Here is a 21,040-nt window from a genome sequence, read left to right as displayed (position 1 = left end):
TTTGCATTCTACATAAACAAACAAACTCTGAACACAGGCCAGACTTTCATTTCATAAAATTAGTCTTTAATTGACTTAATCTTGTCACACCACATATGTACACCACTTAAGAATAAGTTATTTTAAGCAAACATTTACAGAACACAGTTCTGAAGTTATATCAGTTTGCAATCACAGTACCCAAACACATAACTGTTACTCGATTGACATGAATTAAAATCCACAGTGATGCAATGCTCTCAACAGTGATCGAGAATGAAATGACTATTTTATTTCATTACTACAAATGTAATGAAAAATGGTAAAAGCACAGACAAAATACCCAGTGCATGCAGCAACTGACACAGTTTCTAAGAGGAAAAACTCAACTTTTGGATTTGATTTCATACATGCAGAACAACTTCAACAACCTCACAAGTAAGCAACTTGAATATTCCATACTCACATAAACTGAAAAAACGAATGTTTCTTTTTTGCTTTGAGACCAATAAATCAATTTACTGCAAGAGGAAAGCATGAGAAATGATCAAATACAAAATAAAACATAACGACACAAAACGATTAAAACATAACTTAACACAGTCTTTATACACATGCCAAGATTACATTTAACACAACATGTATTGCTTTTTTTAGCATATGTCACATTTACACAGTGAGCTTTAAAGTGCTGCGATATATTAAAAGTGCGCCCATTTAATCTAAATAATAACCAGGATGTAAAAGCAGCCTCTTACTTCTTCCCAACATCGGCTCTTTCGCCATCCAACCTCCTCTCATTCTCCCCCTATATGCAGTATATATATATATATATATATATATATATATATATTGTTTTGCTTAAAATCATCAGTAGTACTTCAAAAGAAACAAATATAACAAAAATAATATCTCAATGGCCTCCGACACTGATTGTAGGAAAATACTGCATAAAACATGTCAGATTATAGGACATCAGTTCATATATTAACCAAATAAAACTTAACATTCACTTAAATTCAGTCAGATTTCGATGCACACATATTTTAGGGAAATGTAGTAAAAGGTAATAATGTGCTTTGCTGTGACTGTCGGACAAAGTTTTTGTGAAAACACCACAGAATTAACTTTCTTGGTCAAGCATCAATTCAGAATGCTTGTTTCCCACAGTGTTTACGTTCATCCCTCAAAATGTTTCCTTTCTTAAGTCATTTATTATTGCTTTAAATACAAATGTTATTGCAGCATGTAAATGCATTCAAAACATGCAAACAAATGTAAATAAAGTGGCCTTACACGTCATTCAAATAATGGACATCTGAAATAACCATTTCTTAAGACAAGGACCTTAACATAAAATAATTTTTTTAAGGCAGCTTTACTTAATTTTTACAAGAATCCACCAATCACTGGCTCTGAACGAGACAACACACTTATAGTACACAGTAACCTGGCGGACATATGAATAAGAAAACCTCATTCAGCTATGTACGCTTTCAGACAATGGCTTGATAGTATACAGATACATTCAATCCTTTAGCATTAGAATAAGTGTTTGTCATGTTTAGTTTTAGCTCTCTAGTGCATATTGATTCAACAAAGAGTATATTTTCTAGTTTTTTAACACCACCTGACTACAGTCAGAGATTAATATAGAGGACGTGTTTCCGAAGTTTACATCTGGTTGAGCACCTGGACATTATGAAGGATTGGTATTAGCGAGATGTGAGTGGTTCAGGGCTTTGTCAGTACACACACAGGTCTGGAAACTTCATTTCATAGACGGGTATGGAGCGTGTCCGGCCGTGTCCGTTCCCAACAGAGCCAGATGGACTCGGAGGAGGCCTTTCCACCACAAAGAGAAAGAAGACGATTTAACTGATTTGTGTTTCAATCAATAAAAGACATAATACAACCCGTTTTTATACTACACAAACGTTTGAGCCAAATTTAAAATGTTAAACAAATATCTTCATGATTAAATTACATATGTAAGATTTAAAAAAATTAAAATCAATGAAGTATGTCTGGAACAGTATTTGTGTATATGGAACAACATTTTGCAAAGATGTCTATAGTACTATGCTACAACATGCATATTAAATATGTTCTTTTATTATATACAATCGTTAGTATGCATATATACATAATACATAGATTAAAGATTTTAATATAGTAACATAAACTATTACATATAATAGCAATTAAACGTGAGAAATAATAACAAAGTATATTTACAAAGGGGAGCAAACAGTGGGCTACCACACTTACTGTTAGCATTGTCAAAAGAGGTTTCTGTCTACTGTACTTTAAATGTATTTCATGCTTGAGTAATATGTTGATGACAGCTAGCATATAAAAAGTCTGTGTGATGTTATATACCTGATTGTAATTTCAAAGATTTGGTTGAGTTTGCTTTGCAGCAGGGAAGCCTAGAAAGAGATTTTGACATTGTTATTGTTTGGCAGCTTTTCTATAAATATTTATATGCAAATGTTTTAGAGTACAAACAGATAACACAAACTCCAAATATCCAAGATATAACAAAGATTAAAACTTTGTGATAAGTGTCAGTCGGCACAAAGACTTACTCTGGCACCACAGTGAGCTGCGATCTCCTCAAACGGAGCAGTTTGGAACCTCTCCACCACCTGCCTCCTGCGCTCTCTCTCCAGCTCCTCCACATTCACACTGTCTACTGAACACAAACATACACGTGTAAGAGTTTTATGGCATTTTCCAAACCGCATTTATGCCTTATTCCTTTGAAGGGGATGCCATTTGTAGGGGCATTCGAAAAACGAAAATGAACACCTGACTCAATTCGCGAAAGGCCTTTTCAGAAGTCCATTAGCGAAGGGTTCATGCCATGGTCACTTCGAAAAAGTGAGTTCCGTTTGTGATCACGTGATCATGGATTAAGAGATCTCGCAACGCATTTTGAAGCAAATACGGTGCGGGATCTGATTTGACCTAAATCAGGGTTCCTACATATTTTCCATTTCGAAATTCCATACTTTTCCAGACTCAAACATACAGACTTCCCTGAACATTTTTCAGACAATATTTCACATCTGAAAAAAGTTGTGGTTTTAAAAATGTAACTGTTCACATGCAAATAATAAGTGGACTGTTATAGCAATACCTCATACAAATGAATTAACACCAAACCAAGACATGTTCTTAGCACAACATTTTATTGAATTTAGTGCAATGTTTATAATTTGACAAATTAAATAACTGTAAACCTTAAACCTACAGCAACACAAGGATTGGTGAAATATTAATGTAAATGAAAAGAGAACTAAAGTCCAATAACTTGGCTTCTTTCTAAATTTGACGACGTTCAATCCTGGCCGTACGCAGGATTTTAGAAATTCAAAAGGAAGAAAAGTCCAAAAACTGTGTTTGTCCCCAAAATAAAATATTTTCTTGAGCTACATACATGTGTCTTTTAGAACAATTGGAGTGCAAGTTAGATAACAATAGCTAAGCCACGTCTGTCTTTTTATGTTTATCAATGATGAGTAAACAGATGGTTAATTTATATTTTTATTCAAATATTACCAGATTGAAATACTATTTATCTTTCAAGAGCGTTTGGAATGACAAATGTAAGCGCTATTCCCTTTTGAGTAGCTACATACATAGACATCAAATTACAAAAGTTGCAGACGCATTTTGTCATTAAAAATAGTTAACATAATAAAGAAAGAGAAGTAAAGAACAAATATTCATTGATGTGTTTGAAATATTAGCAAATAATATTGTCTATAATAGGCTAACCACAACCTATAAACACACCAGAGTCTACGAACCCTATGCAAGTACCACCATTTAGTTTGTATTTGTTTTACACTATTTCTGTCGGTGATAAATATGATTTAAGATGGTTAAAATACAGTATAAGATCATTTAGTTTATTGGAAAGTTTAATATGTTAAAAATAGGTTTCCTTTATCATATATCTCCTTTATTAATACCATATGAAGTGAAAAAACATGTTGAAATAACACATAATTACACAATATTCAAAGTATTCCAATTTTGTTTATGTTCAAGAAACGAGCACTGGGTTCAGAGTGCACGTGTGGCGTTGTCTAGGTAACATTTGGCCATTCATTCCCTTTGTAAAGAGAGTTCCAAATGAATACACGAGAGACATGAGTTCACTTCAAGGGCTCTGCCCTTTGGGAGTAGGGCATAGGGATGCTCACTTCCGTTTGGAAAATGCCTCTTTAAAATAGTGGCTATTTATTGCGCAGGATTGTACCCTAAGTTTTTCATACAGGAGCTTTTAGTTTTTCATTTTACAGATTTATTGTAGTTCTGTGCCATAACTGTAAAAGGTAAATTACTTTAATAATGATTAATTTACAGATTGGTGAAACACTTACCAATGGCTTGTTTAAGGGTTTCAAATGTTATCTGCTCTGCTGTGGATCTCTGCAAAGATACCAATAACAGTCACAATAGAGCTGAAATAGATCTGAATGTACTGTAAGGCAAGCAGTTATATATACAGCCACGGAATAAATGAAGAGACCCTTTCAAAATTATGATTTTTTTTATTTGCTATTTATAGGTATGTGTGTGTTTAGATAAAATTATATATATTTTTTTCATTGAGGACTACTAGTAATATTCTCCTAAAAATAAAAAATTAAAATATTGTTTCTATTTACATGCAGAAAATAAAAACTGGAGAGACAGGTCAAAATAACAGAAAAGATGCTCTGTATTTTTCTGACCTCAAATACTGCAAAGAGAACAAGTTTATATTCACATTTAGGTAATTCAACATTATTATGTGTACACGTATTTAGGAAAATTTCAAAAATGTTCATGCTGTGAGTTTTCAAACTGCTGTTGGATGACTTTTTGTCACTCCTGAGGTTTAATTTTGGACTGCAATGGCCACAATACATTTTGAAATGCTGCTAAAATGAACATTTGGAATGGTCTCTCACTGTAATTTTTCCCACGGCTGTAAGTAGTTAGACACATAAACTTGTGAGTATGTGTACCTGCTCTTTTTCTGGACTCGGTCTAGACTCCATCTCCAACTGCAAAGAGATTGTGTCTCCAATGCTCTTCCTCTTAGACAACCTGTCTTCATCTGTGTTTAAAATCAAATAAAAAATTACAGTATGGAACACTTCAGAAAAGATGACTACTTCTGTTTTTATTAAATGTTACATGGTCAATAGCATAAAATAATAAAAAAATTAAATCCTTGCCGTATTAAAATATTAAACTGTAACATGTGTTATCTTAAACGGTTTAATGTAAAAATTGAAAACACCAGGGGTCAGATTGAGGACCAGACCTGTGATCTGAGGGATGTATGGGGAGGCCAGTCTCTCCGTGTTGTATCCAGAGCCGCCCAGCATCTCTGCTATCTTAGCCTGCACAAACAGCACCTCACCCTCCACCTTCTCCAGCTTCTCTGGAATGCTGAGTCAGTGAGAGACGGACAAAAAGCTAAATGTTTCATGAGTCTAGGACTTTTTATTAGAATTAGCTCCGTATAGCTCCGTAAAGACCAATGTTCCTTAAAGGAACAATGTGTAGAGTTTAGCGGCATCTAGTGGTGAGGTTGCGAATTGCAACAAACGGCTCACTCCACGGAGATTGACACAGGACAAACATAACATCACATTTTTGCTTCTTTGCCGAAGGAGATAACGTATTTGCGAAATACTCTATAGAGCAGCTTGTCCATTTGGCGAATTTCATGCAAGAGGACCTGCAGTGTACGTAGATAGAAATATCTCATTCTAAAGTAATAAAACATTACAATTCATTATGTAAGGTCTTTATACACCTCTGAACACAGTTATGTATATTATATTGCATTTCTGTCAGTTGATTGATACTCTTGAATATTACACAAAGCACCATTGAGGTTAAGGTTATGAACCGATGTTCCTTTAAAATAAGTATGTTAGTAGGTAAATAGGACGTGCTTTGTACACATATTGTAGCTTACTTTGAGGTTTCAGTGAGCACATCCTCTGGCAGCAGGAAAGAATGCTCTTTCTTTCTGGATTCAATCACCTGTGGAAAAAGACAACACATTTACTCACTCCATCGTACAAAATGAAATGAATTTTCATGATGGTCCTGACCTGGTTTATACTGGTTATTGTTAACCAGCACAATGTATGTGGTGAATCTGGCATTGATGAAATGAATTTCACACAACAAGGATTTACATTATCTGATTAAACATTCATTTCATTTTCAATTGTGGGTCTTTTTTCTATGTTTCCCCTGACTGTATTGTACAAATGCTACTAACTATTCTCTTCACAGTCATGTGATGTGACGGGTGTCTGTATAGCTGACCTCATGGACGTGCTGACAGAAGGTGGGGACAGTTGTCAGCTGGCTGATGAGGTTCAGGTATGCTGCTGACAGAGCGTGGATGGCACAACAGTTATACACAGGAAGTGCTTCATCACACAAGGCCAGATCCTGAGGAAGAGGAAACATCAATGGAAGCTTAGTCGTATTGTTGAGTCTAATAGAGGCTGACAGACACATTTATGATCTGTTCACATAGCACAGGGTAGAATATTTAGAAAGAAGCTATTATGTTATGTGAAAAACGACATGTTGTAGCCCATTGAGATGAGGTAAAAGCAAGAGGAGCTTTTAAAACTTTTCAAAATGTGTTGACAATGACTTTGGAGTTTCTGGTTGATTCAGCACTTTTTTTGTTTTACCCTAACTTCAGATATGAAACAGTTCACATGATTTTACTCTGGGTAGACGTTGTGTGACTGTATCAAATGATAGCAGATTTGTATAATTTGGAAATTCTAGATTAGGAAATTAAAGGTTTGCATTTCTCGCATGACTGTACTGTACATTAAATACAGTGGGGTACAAAAGTCAACGATTACTATCAACGTTTTTGCATTAAAACATTTTTTGCAATTAAATTTTTTTTAATTACAAATGATATTATCATCAATGTTCTTGTGATCTCAATAGAAGCAAGAAAACCTGACAGGCAGGAACTACAAAACAACCCTAAGCTGTATTAACGGCAACAAAAAAGCAGGACAAAAATATAATATTTTGTTTATCCCTTCATGTACATATCTAATCTGATCAGGTAAACGAGTGCAAGAAAGACCTGTAAGGCCAAAGCCAGTCGAATGAGATCCACCACCACCTCCTCATTGGCCAGCTCCACACACATCAAGCCCAGCAGCGTATACAGAGACTCAAAGTGCTGCTGGCTGCTGCTCTCCTCTTTGCAGGCCAGGTAAATGTGGCGGTAAAGCCTCTGGCTGTGCTTCTTCATGAACAGGTTATCCTGTCTGGAACATTTGTCCACCTTTAGCTTCAGTACGGATATATCTGATATAATCCTGTAAAAGAAATACAGAGAATAAAAACACACTATAACATGTTTTCTCAGGTAGCCTTTAGAGACACTTGCTTGGATAGTTTACCCCAAAATCACTTCATGATTATATAATATTATTTATAATGTAAATCAGACCACGTAACATTATAAACCAGTTATTTTTCTTTGGGCAGCTCCATAACAATTTCCCTTTTTCAACGTAGTTGAAGGAATAGTTCACCTTCAAAATGAAAAATCTGTCATTATTAACGCCCTCTTGTCATTTCAAACCACTATAAGATTCTTTCTTCGGCAGAACAAAAAAGAAGATATTCAGAAAAATGCTGGTATCAGAAAACCGCTGGTCCCCGTTGACTTGCATTGGTTTTGTGTCCATAAAATAGAAATCAAGAATAAGAGTCAAATGAGCAAAGTGTAAAAACAATTACGTACAAATATGAACCTTTAAGCAAAAAATAAAAGAGCATTAAAGTTTGTCAATAAACAAACCTGACAGGGGATAATTTGTGCCGGTTGTCATGGCGATCGATGATGCTGATGAGGATATCAAGAACGAGCAGACGGATCTCCGCATCCTCCATCAGAGTAAAGGAAAGAAGCGGATCCAAGAATGACGTTGGCAGAGCTGTCAAAATATTTGTAGACTGGAATCCTGCTGTTACCTGAAGGCGAAAGAAAAAAAGGGACTGACGTTCAAAGGCACACAGGACGTTTTACATTACATCAGCAAATGTTGACAGTATGAATCAGCAGGGTAGTAATTGGCAAACAGCATGCTCTCGTGGATCGACTCACCTGCAGCAGAGATTTTAGAAGCATAATCTGTATCATTCTGCTTCCTTCAATCCTACAAACAAAAACACACATTAAAAAGCAAACTACGAACGAAATCAATTTCACATTTCATCTAGGCTCAACAAAATGCAACAAAATGTTAAATCAAGTTGGTGATCTATCTCACCCTGTGTTGGGTGACCCCAGAGCAGGATACATGCCCGGCACAGGAATTTTACCAATGATGAACAGCATGACTTCAGAACGCTGGTAGGTGGGCAGCGTGTTGGCAAAAGAGCCTTTAGACAGAGAAATACAGTATGTGAGAAAATAAGAATAAGAAATAATAACGTTCAGTCTATGGATTGGATAAACAAGACCTATCTGCTTCATGTATAAATAAATAGAAACTACCATTTATGTAAGAAATCGTATGACTCTGTTAACATTCACTCAACATACAGCATTTACTTGCCAATAGTTTTAATGACGGCTTCTTGCAGTTGTCTTTCCTCGTGTATTTTAATAACCTTGGACCCCATGTTTCCAAAAGAGTCATAGGAACCAGTGAGCTCGTAATCAACGCTGAGCCTGAGCTGCTTCAGTAGTGTATTAAACACTTCCAGTACTGTAGGTCCTGTGGAGAAGAGAGGTACTCGTCAAATCCACATTTTAAAGAGCCATGCATGTTTGTACAGTAGTCATATAGCTAGAAATCCCCAGATTGGTGATGCATCTTAGGATATACACATACTGATTAAATCGATAGCTTAAAGGGAAAGTTCCCCCAAAAATGAAAATTCTGTCATCATTAACTCTTGTCATTTTAAACCTGTATGACTTTCTGAAGAAAAGACAAAAAGAAGATATTTTAAAGAATGTTGGTAACCGAACAGTGGAGATACCCCTGTTGTTCTTTCTTCTTTTGTGTTCTGCATAAACAAGAAATCGAAGGGGCAAGAGGAAGAGTAAATCAAGACAGACTTTTCATTTTGGGGGGAATTATATATCCCTTTAAATGCACCCCAAGGTGTTTGTGTCTGCCATACAGTATTTACTGCTAAATACAAAATCAAGAGAGACCACTCCAAAATTATTTTCAGTTTCTATGAATTTAGTCTTTAAACTTTTCATTTGTTTGTTTCATTCAGTGAACAACTTACAACATTTCTCCCAATTTCCAAATTAAAATTATGTTGTTTATTATTTGCATTTATTCGTAAAACAATTAAACTGGACAAATGGAGATGCACTATTTTCAGACCTTGCTAAGAAAACAGTTCACGTTCACTTTAAAACGTTTGTACACGTATTTAAAAACAGTAAAGAAAATGAAGGGATACAGTCTTTCATATTCCTGTTTCCTTACAAAAAAGACACATGAATGTGTGAGACATATCACCACATGTTCCACATGTGACCCCATCCTTGGGATTCACACAAAAATGTCCCAAAAACACACATTTCACATGTGATCACGTGTATTTCATGTGTCTTTTCTGTCAACCCTGAGATTTGCTTTTGTCGAAATTCACAGACACTGGTGTGGAATGAGAACAATACAAACAGAAATGCTGAATAAAGGCTCATTTGAAGTGGTCTCTTCATTTTTTCAAAGCTGAGCTACGGGTTTCGCAAAGTTACATCAAATGAATTGTCAAACATATAAAGAACCATGAATATGAACAATAAGAGAGCTATGGTTTTAGTGGTCCCTCTAGTGGTCTTAAGAAGTCTGATACCTATGGAGCCACTGGCCTCTATAACAGCCGCCTCGGTGATCACCTTCACTATCCCACCACGCACTCTGGCTGAGTTTTTACTGTTGGCATCCAAGTGGCCCAATAGCTGCTGAATCACCAAATGTGAATGCTGAGACTAGCCGAGAGAGAAACGGTACATAAAGTTAATTCCGCAGTAACACAGAAGGAAATGCACATCACTGTAACTGTGTACTCTGTACTGACAGAGAGCATGGTGTTCATTTACTGTACTTAAATATAAATAAATATTCAAGCAATAAGCATTTTGAGCACAACACACAAATGGTCTTGTATGCCAAATCAGAAAGTTACATTATAACATTCTCAACCACAGCTATTAGTAACTACCTGAATAGAATACATAATGATTTTGAAACAGCGCACTGCAAACTGATTTCCCTCCCACAGTGAATGATTATCAAGGTGCCTGGAAAAATACATACAAGGAAATTAATGATTAGCTTTAGCAAACAAAACTAGAGCAGAATACAGCGCACAAAAAGGTCACAAAACAAGGAGTGTAAAATAAAGAGAAATCCAGGTAAAATCGATAAAGATGCCTTTAGCTAGTATGTTCGGCAACACTTTCGGATAGGGACCAATTCTCACTATTAACTAGTTGCTTATTAGCATGCCTATTATTTGCATTTTGGCTGTTTATTAGTACGTATAAAGCGTTTATTAATATAAGAGTTTATTGAGGCAAAAGTCACAGTTAATGGTTTGTTAATAGCGAGAATTGGACAATAAATATAGTTTTTCATTAAAATATGAAGAGCAAATTCTCAAATAAATATGCAAACATTTCGGTCAATGAATAAAGATAGATACTACTATTTCAAACTGTTTCTTAGGCAAACAATCATACATCAATTGTCTTTTTCATCAATAACAGTTACTGCCAAAATAATTTTGTCTAAAGAAACAACAAAATAGATTTAAAATTAACTGAAAACATACACAAGTGTAAATAAATATATCTGTGGTGCCCTCTTGTGTTTGAGTACATGAAAACTCACATAAGCACGGGTTTCACCGCATTCTTTATATTGCCATATACAGCTCGCCCCAGTAACTCTCGAAAGCACCTCTCCGTCAGTTCCACCGGACTTTCCTTCTCGGTCTCTGGGGAGGGAGATCTATTGGCAGGAATCAAAAACAAAAATACGCATTAAAACACAGCTTAGTCAATAGACCATGTGTTGTTGGCAGTGCAGTTATTGTGGTTAATGATTTTCCTAAGGGCAAAGCTACTGTGAGATCAGGTTTTACGGTCCTAATTTTATCACACCGTTGAATTTGGGTTTTCATGTTATGTCTCTGCCCTCAAGGCACGTTGGACTTATAAGGGTTGTAGCCAGTACAGCAGTAAAATAAACAGGTCTGATACCTCAGCTCAGCCGCAGTCAGTGTTTGGTAATATCACAGCAGTTTCCGATTTGCATTCGATTAGCAGTTCATTAGTTTCATTACACACACCGGCTAACAGCTATTAGAAAGACCTCATTTTTTAACACCTCTCAGGAGGAACATTCACTCCATCCATTAAGGCAAAATGGGTCTGTTTTTCTTGATGTGTGATAATGTGTAGGCAGTGTGTGAGTGCGTGCGTGTTAGACCTTTCTATGCCTTCTTCCTGTTGTAGGTTGAATAAGAGAGATGGCACAATTTTGTCCATGTGCTGGGGATCCCAAATGTTTGCTTGGAGCTCATCATTAACAGTCTTTCTCACCACCCCTTGCAGGCCTCTTATACCTGCCATGCGAATCCTTACATACAACAAAACATTTTTTTTATTTCATATAAAAAACACAACTTCAGGAATATAAAAACATTTTTAAGTTTACAAGCATGCAATAAAAAGCACAATGACACACAATCTGGAAGAAGTTACAGTTGCAATGCAACTCACTTTGTGCGGATGTCTGGATCTTCGTAACTTGAGTGGCACATTTCACTAAAGCGTGAGACAAAGAAATCGTAGCTACGATGGTATGATGGTGTGTCCTCCTCGATGTTTGCAAACTTCACAAACTTAAATAAAAAATAAAAAACTGTTTGAATAAACATTATTAAGTCTAAGGATGCAAAAAATGAACATAAAATTGTTAAAAAAATATATATTCTATGTTTTATAATAACATTACCAATGAAAATCTATGTTTTAAAAATAATATTGAATCATTTACGAAACAGATGTTGTAGATTAGAATAATAAGCAGACTAACATTTCTGATTTTAATTCCAACCTGACCAAACACAAATCTGACCAATATGAGTCAACATTTTTTCAAGTACATTGAATGCATAAAATGAGGAGGACACTGCACAAACTAAAGACACAGTTTAAAACATCCTGTATGTACATCCTGTATTTACTATGTTAATCTGTACAATCTGGTTAAAATATACATAACAGTACTACAGATTAGTACCTTCCTGATTGGGATATCTCAAGATTTTAGATAAGGAGAAGTTATCCAGTTACTGTGGACAGTACAGAGCACAATACCAAAACAACACCTAAAAATTCGGTGAGATTCGGAGAAAACTCTGCATAACTTATCAATTCTGTAAACATGCACACATCCACGTTTATAGAAAATAGGCTCTAAACCCTGCCCCATCTGGCCTACATAAGAGAAAACTAATCTCGCTTTAATCTTTAAGCTCTTATATTTCAGAACCATCAGATGTGAGTGTTGGTGAACCCTGGAAGATGGGATCACACTGCATTCCCATAAGCACATACTGTATGCGAGGAAGAGCTGAGGTATCACATTAGGCAAAAATGTATCTTTGTTTTAAATGTTTGTGAATGTATAATGAAGTCAAACATGCTTGGGGGATAAATATTTCAGATGAGCGGAAAGGTTTTAGGTTATGAAGTGGATACAATTAGAAAGTAATTCAAAACACATTATATGCTAAATATACAGTCGCAGAAAAAAACATTTCAAAATGATTTGCCGTTTTTCTGAATTTTCTATTTTTAGGTACAATGATTCTGTGAACTACTAGCATTGTTTTTCCCAAATTTCAAATAAATATTTATTTGCAGAAAATCTAAACTGAAGAAACAGGTCAAAATCAAACAGAAAAGATGCTCCGTATTTCTTCAGACCTCAAATACTGCAAAGAAAACAAGTTCATATTCACTCTTAAGCACTGGACTGGAATGGCCACAATACATCTAGCCATGCTGATTAAATGAAAATTTGGAATGGACTCCATGGCTGTGATGGTAATAAACTATAGTATAATACATTATATAAATAAGAAGCTGAATATAATGCTATAACATATTCTAATCCTAGTAGTAAAAGTTTTGACAAGCAAATTAAAGAAAATGCCAGAAAATAAACAATCCAACCCAAACGAAATGGCTATATAATTCAACAAGGTTTATTAATTTCCTATCTTTACTTGTAGGTTACAATGATTAATTAAGTTTACATTTTGAAACATGTTGCTAAAAAAGTTTCTAAAGGTTGGATTGGATTTCACTGGGTTTTGGCAGGTTTAAATTGTGTTTAAAAGGTTCATCATAATAACATGTTTTACACTTCTTTAAAAAACGTTGAACTTGAATTTGAACTAAATAAACTGGGAGTCCAAGCATTTTAGAGGCCATGACACTGTGAGGATTTTATTGGCAAATAAGGATTTATTATAGAAGCTTGACAGAGGCGAGGCCAAATTTTGACAGCTCTTTTTTAGTAACATTTGCTTACATTTGCTTGATACAGTATTAAAAACACTTATTTATTAAGCAATCATTTTGCTAATTTTAAGTCCGTGAATATATCAATATAGTCCGTAATTGAATTTGACTATAGAAAGTAAAGTGTAGACACTTACCGAGTTAGTTCCCAGGATCTGTAAGTTGGGTTTGTCTGCCTCCAGTAGCTTGCGCACCATAGTGAGGAAGCTCTCCACAAAAAGATTTATACTCTGACAGTGACAGGCCATCAGAAGCTGGTCCAAGGCCTCCATGGCCATACAAACATACCTGTGAGACACACAAAAACATAAAACTTGCCCACTAATCCAAAAATACACACTACACCCCTAAATGCACTATAAATCAAATAATTTCTCAGAAACTCTATCATGTCTTATTAAACAATCAATGCCATATTAAGTTATCCTTGATGTTGTCCTCCTTGGTAAATGAAAATATTGTTTCTTCCTTTTTTTTACCCATATCTGTGCCGAGCCACATCTCTGGACAGTCTCTCTGACAGGTAGGCACCGATACGATCTAGTTTCTCGGGAGCAGACAAGGCATAAAAAGTAAGTTTCTCCATGTTTGCCTTCACCAGACCGTCCTTGAAAGAGAAAGCCAAGAAAAAAAAACAAAGATGAGCCATAAGCTTCCAAAAAAATAACTTTCCATATTAAAATCTTTCCTTTGCCCTGAGTGTAAAATAAGTTCAACGGAAACCAGATAAGACCGATTCAATCACTGTTCTAAGTTATACATTCTCCAGATCAAATAGATTCCAGATCGAAAACATGTGCAGTGCATCTGCTCTTAGCAACGTGGCTTTAAAATGAACACATGGGGCAGTGCATTGATCACTGATAACCACTAGAAATCTCAACACAGTATACTCTTTATACAACCTGACTCTGAGAATGAGCTCTAACCTCAGGGTCTTCTGGAAAGATGTTATCCACCAGCCTCTTATAACGGGGTCTCAGAGCCCCACAGCACCCGCAAACACCTTAAGCACAAAGGAAAGAGCAAATCAGAGCTGCAGTCACATGAAAGAATCTCGTAACGGGACAACAGAGCACCAACACACACACAAATAACCTGTTTGAAGGATAAGGAACATCTGGGTAGCATCATCGGAACTCATCTTTTTATCATGTCTAGGTTATAGGGCCCAATTGATCAAGGGCCTGTGTAATTAGACTTAATGTGAGGTTTATTTATTGCATCCACACATTAAACAAATTAGACTTGCATGCAGTAATCTAGTAAGTGAGGCCAGTCGATCTGGGGGAAAGGCATTAATCTGTATTTAGGAGACGTCTGGAGCTTGGTGTGCTGGTCAAATGGATTTGTAAATAATCTGTTGAAAGCATTTAGAATTGTTTTAGTTTGACGGTGGCAAATGGAAGTCCATAAAAGGTCGTATGAAGGTTTATCAAAGCACACATTGTATCAAATGGTAAAAATGTAAGACACTTGAGTTGTAAAAAAAAATATTTTTGTTGTGAAAATACTGCAAGATAACCTCAATTATGTATCTCCATTAATTGAGTCATACAATGATGGCAACATTTAGATTAAATTACAATTTTAGATTTTCATTACAAAAAAGGTATTTTGCTTCAAATTGTGACAAACTAGAAGTAACATCAGTAAGACTATATCAACAGTATGACAGAAAGTCAAGTCTCATTTCAGACTGTTAACTTTTACCAAAACTGTCTAAATGCTGAACGTCATGCTTAACCATTCACCCCTGTTACCCAAGTCATTGTTTTATTACATACTCAATAACATAGTATCAATAATAAATGTTTAAAAACAAATAATGATCATTTAAAAATAAGGTCAAATTAAATAAAAAAACATTTTAAGCATTAATATCCCAAATTGGGGAAACAGGGTTGAAATGGAACCACTCGTTCAAAGTTTCTTAAAAGAACCAGTTCTTTTCTACTTTTTCATAGTCTAAACATCATTTTTTCACTACGCAGAACCTTTAGTAAACAGAATGTTCAAGGTTCTTTATTTAGTTAGTTTGATTTTGAAGTTTAAGCATAACATGTCACTAAGTGTGTGTTAAAAAAATACTTATTTTAAGAGTCTGGAAAGTGTCACACACAAACACACTTAACCCATCCCCCTCTGGGCTCATGAGTCAGAAGCAACACCTTGACAGGACACCTGGGACGTACAGGGCTGCTATTATCATTACCATAGTGAACGAGCTTCGTCATTGTTAAGAATAAGCAAACAGTGCAGGTGAAGATATCAGACAGCAAAGATAAATCATCACAAGTTAAACTGGGTTTTCATTCTGGTCATTGCACAGCAAATAAAGGAAAAAGTATAGTCCGGCCGTCCGCCATCAGCCGAGTCCACTCGGTGACGTACTGTGCGTGTGTCGAACTCGTCTTTCGCTTATCCGCGATTGAGTATGCTCAAGAAGCTGTGCGGACGCGTTTGTGGGCGAGACGGAAACGGAAAGTAAAGTATACCCGGCCCTTAGGTATAATATGACCAAATAGAATTTAACAGAAATTCAAAACCCCATATTCAATTATTAATAAAGTCAAATTACACAATGTACTTTTTCATTATGAAACATCTACTTATTATTCATTATTATGTCAAAATACTGTGAGTTTAAACCCTGCTGTTGAAATATCTACAGTCACACTTTACCAAGATCGTGATCGCAACTATTTGTGATTGGACGGATGGAAGCGGAGCTGTGAGTCACACATCGGCCCACCTGTCAGTGTTTTGACATATCAGCGTGACACCCTCTATGCCTAAAGCACTTGAAGCAAGAGATTTCATTGAAAAAACACACTAACAGTTGACGCTGAATATTTCCACCCACACTGCAGTAAATTCTCGCTCGCCCTAGTTCTCACTCCCAGAGTGTTTCACAGGCAGGAAAAAATCACTAATGACTTTAATGTGTAATCACTATAAAACTGACAAGTAAACAAACAAATAATTATTGACTTTCGCTGTCCAGTGGTTCTGCATGTGTTTGTCTTTTTAGAAAAATAAATTGCTGCTCAGCAAAAAATACTTTTTTATTTAATAGGTTTTGATCTGTGACCTATGTTTTGTTTTTTGAAAATGAAGTAAAAAAAGATCAAAATCATTTAGCACAACAAATGTATCAATCCTTCAACAATGAATCAAAATATAAAGAACAAATGCATACATCTGAGTTCCTTTCAAGAGCTGCTGGGACAGGTTTTATCTGACCACACAATGTTAAAGTGCTTTATAAAGGGTTTTCTATCTCTCTGAGAGGGTGGTAAATATTACCTTCTCTCTTTCCTCTCGTTTTCACCCTAAATCATTTATTTTATGGCTTTATACCAACCTCTATTATTCACCTTTCAGGTTTTGTAGACTGACTGTCCCCAGCAGCCAAAACTCCTGCTTTCAACATTATTACTTTTGCTCAGGTTGTAAGTAAATCTTGCCAAAGCATTTAAGTTACTGTCAGATGCTGTATTTGCAGTTGAGTAATAAGATGTTAACAGATAAATGTAAAACTTTAGGCTCACGAGGCACAAACTCAATACAGTCAGTAATTCAAATCTGGACAGCACCATCTAAACTCCATAGTAAGTGCACACTTACTACCAAATGTGCCACTGTGGTTAATATGATATCAGCAAAAGTGAAGGGAATCCTAGCTTTAATATGGCTTTGTCAGTGCACTACATAGCATACAACTCCATGCATGTGAATAAATCAAACTTCAGTCTGTGTCAGTCACTGCATGGAAAAATCTATCTTTCCAGTGCACAAAGAGCAGACTCCGGGCATCGTCTCTCTCAATTTTTTTGACGCAGTCACTCTAAATATGGTTCCCTTGAATTATTAGAGCTTCTTGAAATGGCAGTTAAATTTAGAACAGCAACCATCAAAGATGCCATATCCCTTTAGAATGCCCAAAACAGGGCACAATATCAAAGCCGCTCAGTTTTTTACATAGGGTTCATAGCGAAAAACACATGGAGTTTACAATGGCAGATGCACACAAGGGGGAAATCATGCTACACCAAACAATTTTTTTAATAACTTTATTACTGGCACATGAGCTAGTATACATATAAAGCTACAAAAAGAGACCATTCCAAAATGTCATTTCAAACCAGCATTTCTAGATGTATTGTGGCCCTTTCAGTCCAGTGTCTGTTGAATGTCAACAAAATCAAAACTTATGACACAAAAATGTGAAAGACTGACAGCATGACAAGACACATGAAAACTGTGATAAAACTCTGAATTGTACTCTTCACGACTGTATACGACATGCACAAATATATATCAGAATCTTTGCTTCAATTGATGCTCACATTCTGAAATCATGGCTGTGACATCCTCAGATCTTTGCTGGAATAACATGGATCCAAAGTTTTTGCTCAAACTTGTGGGGTCTATGCAAACTCAGTTGCTGCAGTCATCAAAGCTAAATGTGCGACATACCAAACACCAGCAAATTCAACCAAAATGGATTACTTTCAATTTAACTTTCCTTGCAAATTGCAAATCAGAAGTATTTACACGTCTGGTCTCACACACTTGGGGGAGGTTTCCCGGACAGGGATTATCTTAAACCAGGCCTTTGATCGATTATGATATTTCAATTGTTTTAAAAACGTACTTTACAAAGAAACATTACTGGTGTGCATCTTGAGACAAAACAGTTGCGCTGATATATTTTAATATTCGATCAAGACACCGCTTACATTTAAGTTAGTCTTAGACTAGGTTTAAGGCCTGTCTGGGAAACCGCCCCTTGTAGTTCACTGTTTAGATGATACTAAGTAATATTAAAAGTGTAATCTTTTTTAGAAAAGGGGACACTTAATGTCTAGTTAGCATTTTTTTTTCATTCTAGCATGATACAAAGTATTTACTAAATGATATGTCACTGCTGATTACCTAACCTCTGTGAACTCTTGTAATGAAAAAGATGCATGACAGCAGCACAACAATCTAACAGTGTGCATAGACTTTGTCCTCAAAAAGCGTTTCTAGCTGTGGCATGTTTCAATGAGTGAAAAACTGTTAGAAATGCAATCGATTCCCTTTTTATAAGCTCTAGATCAATCACTTGTTCTTTGATGTATCCACGCTGTGAGGAATCAGTCACAGAGTGACCGCCTGCAGCTCGCTCAAAACATCCATTACCATGCGTGCTGTTAGCTCTCACACTGGGCAAAATCATATGAATAAAGCAGGAGAAGTACATGTTTATGTAAATACCCTTAGGAACAGTTACAGGAAATTACTGTATTTTCATTGCAGTAAAGATCTGTAGATCAATGTGTGTTTGAATACTTGGTGCAAATATACATGAGTAGCACAAGCCTAAATCAATGATGCACATAATACAATACGGCCGAAATAAACAGCAGATCTGAAATACCGCATGCAATCTGTTGCTTCAGAATCCTTGTGCTGTCAATGCCATAATCTCTTATGATGCACATCAATTCTGTATACCCTAATACAGGCTGGAAATTATTACCATAAATATGCACATAACACACACAAACGCATACACAAATGCTCTTACCGTACATTGATGGAAAACCTGATGAAATTGTCTATTCTTTGCCTGAAGCCTTTCTCTCTGTCACATAGCCAGAGAGACACACACACACTCACAGACACTCAATCACACACATGCACGCTCGCATACGGAGCATGTGACTAGGCTCAAATGACCTTGGATTTTCCAAACAGCACGGCACAGCTTTCTCTATCAGGAACAATGCTGGTTTAACACACAGGTTCACACACACAACAGACGCACGAATACACACTCACACTCGCGCAGCCCCTCCTCAGCAAAAATGAACACATGCACACACCTCCTGACCATTCAACAATGAGAGAGGGAGAGGGGAGGGAGATGAGGAGGGCGTTAGAGGGATGGAGAGTGAGAGGACACATGATAAGAGGGGGAGAGAATCAATTGGTGCAGCCATCCATCAGTCAGCTTGGAGACCGCCTCCCACTGGCAACTCACTCTAGATGTAGATACATGTATGGTATTTGATTGTTGCCTATTATCTATTCTGTAGCCAACAATTCAACTTAATTTGAAGCCATAAAATAAATATTTCAACAACTTTCTAAACAACAAACTATAATTTAGTTAAAGCTTGGAATATCACATTTGATTTACAAACACAAGAAAAATGTGTGAACATTTCATTCGCGTTTAGCTAACGGAAATGATAGCAAATGTCACAAAATTGGGAAGTGTATAATTATGGACAGGCAAACATTTATATTACTTCCCTGAAATTAAATATAATATGTTACGTAAAACGTCAGAGACAAATATCCCTTTAAGTTTTATAATTATCTAATAATTCTTCTATTTAATAATTTGAAGAAAAATTCAGATCAGGAGAGTTTTTTTGTGCGTGTTTCTGACGTCACGTAAGAAACCTTCCCTTGGATCCCTGGCATGTGATACGGCTCACTAATAATCTGGCTAAGTTTTCGTTTTATATACAAAACTGTGTGAACTTCACAAATTCATGAAAACACAAAGATGATATTTAGAGTATGTTAGAATTTTGCAGGTACTAAATGTTTCTAAAAATATTTCAAGGTAAAATCACAGTCCATTTGTTTATAAACTGAAATCCATGTTATGCATTTCTTTACAGAATGTTCATACTGTCTCTATACACTGTAAAAATGCTGCGTTGTTTTTATCCATGGTTGGTTAAAACACAGACAGGAAATGTTGATCTATAATGTATCCTACGCAAGGTTGTTTCAACCAAAAATGCTTGGTTGTCAGAAAGGGCGTTATGTAACGTTCAAATTTTACCCAACCATATTTTAAAAACAACCCAGTATTTCTTGTGTATGTATCCAGTACAGTATGCATGTTTAGTGTATGCATCAAGGACATCTCTTTTTGTATGTAGAGACTCAAAGTACAGATATTTTAGTTTACTCGTAATCTAATACATTTGCATAAAACTTGTGTGTTATGGTATAGGGGATCAGAACAGATAAACTGATTTTATATAACCTATAAAAATACTTACCACCTCCGACCTGATGATCCAAAAGAACACTACAGTCCATGAATAATCTTCTTGGTCTTGGAACATTTGGGAGACCTAAGAAATTAAGGAAACTTGGCAGAGGCATCTCCTATAAATAATCATCTGCGTTGTTCCAATAAGCACCCTTTGTTCCTTTAGGAAAGCGTGAGCCTTGGACTACAAGAAACTGACTTGTAAACTTTCATCCACTGTAGGCTTTTTTAGTCAGTGCTTACAACCCCCTCCCTATTTTTCTACTGGCCTGTAATTTCACCCTTTCTCTCTTTCCAACATTGTCAATCACTTGGTCAAGAAACAAATTTAGGAACTACAGCAGACA

The 21,040-nt window shown here is 36.0% G+C and overlaps 1 protein-coding gene across 2 annotated transcripts; it reads right to left on the bottom strand.

Annotated features, from left to right (window-relative positions):
• Positions 1-1,605: 1,605 nt before the first annotated feature.
• On the bottom strand, positions 1,606-20,749 carry efr3ba (EFR3 homolog Ba). 2 transcript variants are annotated; one of them, XM_079458554.1, is made up of 22 exons: positions 20,701-20,749; positions 14,554-14,630; positions 14,104-14,231; positions 13,762-13,912; positions 11,813-11,934; positions 11,520-11,669; positions 10,920-11,039; positions 10,249-10,327; positions 9,880-10,015; positions 8,613-8,774; positions 8,325-8,436; positions 8,159-8,210; positions 7,853-8,025; positions 7,127-7,364; positions 6,331-6,459; positions 5,972-6,039; positions 5,309-5,436; positions 5,007-5,098; positions 4,377-4,425; positions 2,571-2,677; positions 2,362-2,411; positions 1,606-1,824 (listed from the first exon to the last, which is right to left on the bottom strand). In XM_079458554.1, the coding sequence occupies exons 1-22, from the start codon at positions 20,738-20,740 to the stop codon at positions 1,725-1,727; spliced, it is 2,463 nt and encodes an 820-aa protein (XP_079314680.1). In that variant the 5' UTR covers positions 20,741-20,749; the 3' UTR covers positions 1,606-1,724. The 2 variants fall into 2 exon arrangements, with proteins under 2 accessions (XP_079314680.1, XP_079314681.1); XM_079458555.1 differs by lacking the exon at positions 20,701-20,749 and adding an exon at positions 19,203-19,533.
• Positions 20,750-21,040: the final 291 nt, after the last annotated feature.

The sequence above is a fragment of the Barbatula barbatula genome (genome assembly GCF_947034865.1).
Source record: "Barbatula barbatula genome assembly, chromosome: 6".
Taxonomy (NCBI): Eukaryota; Metazoa; Chordata; class Actinopteri; order Cypriniformes; family Nemacheilidae; genus Barbatula; species Barbatula barbatula.
Note: the sequence above shows the minus strand (reverse complement) of the source record. Positions and strands in the feature narration are given on the sequence as shown.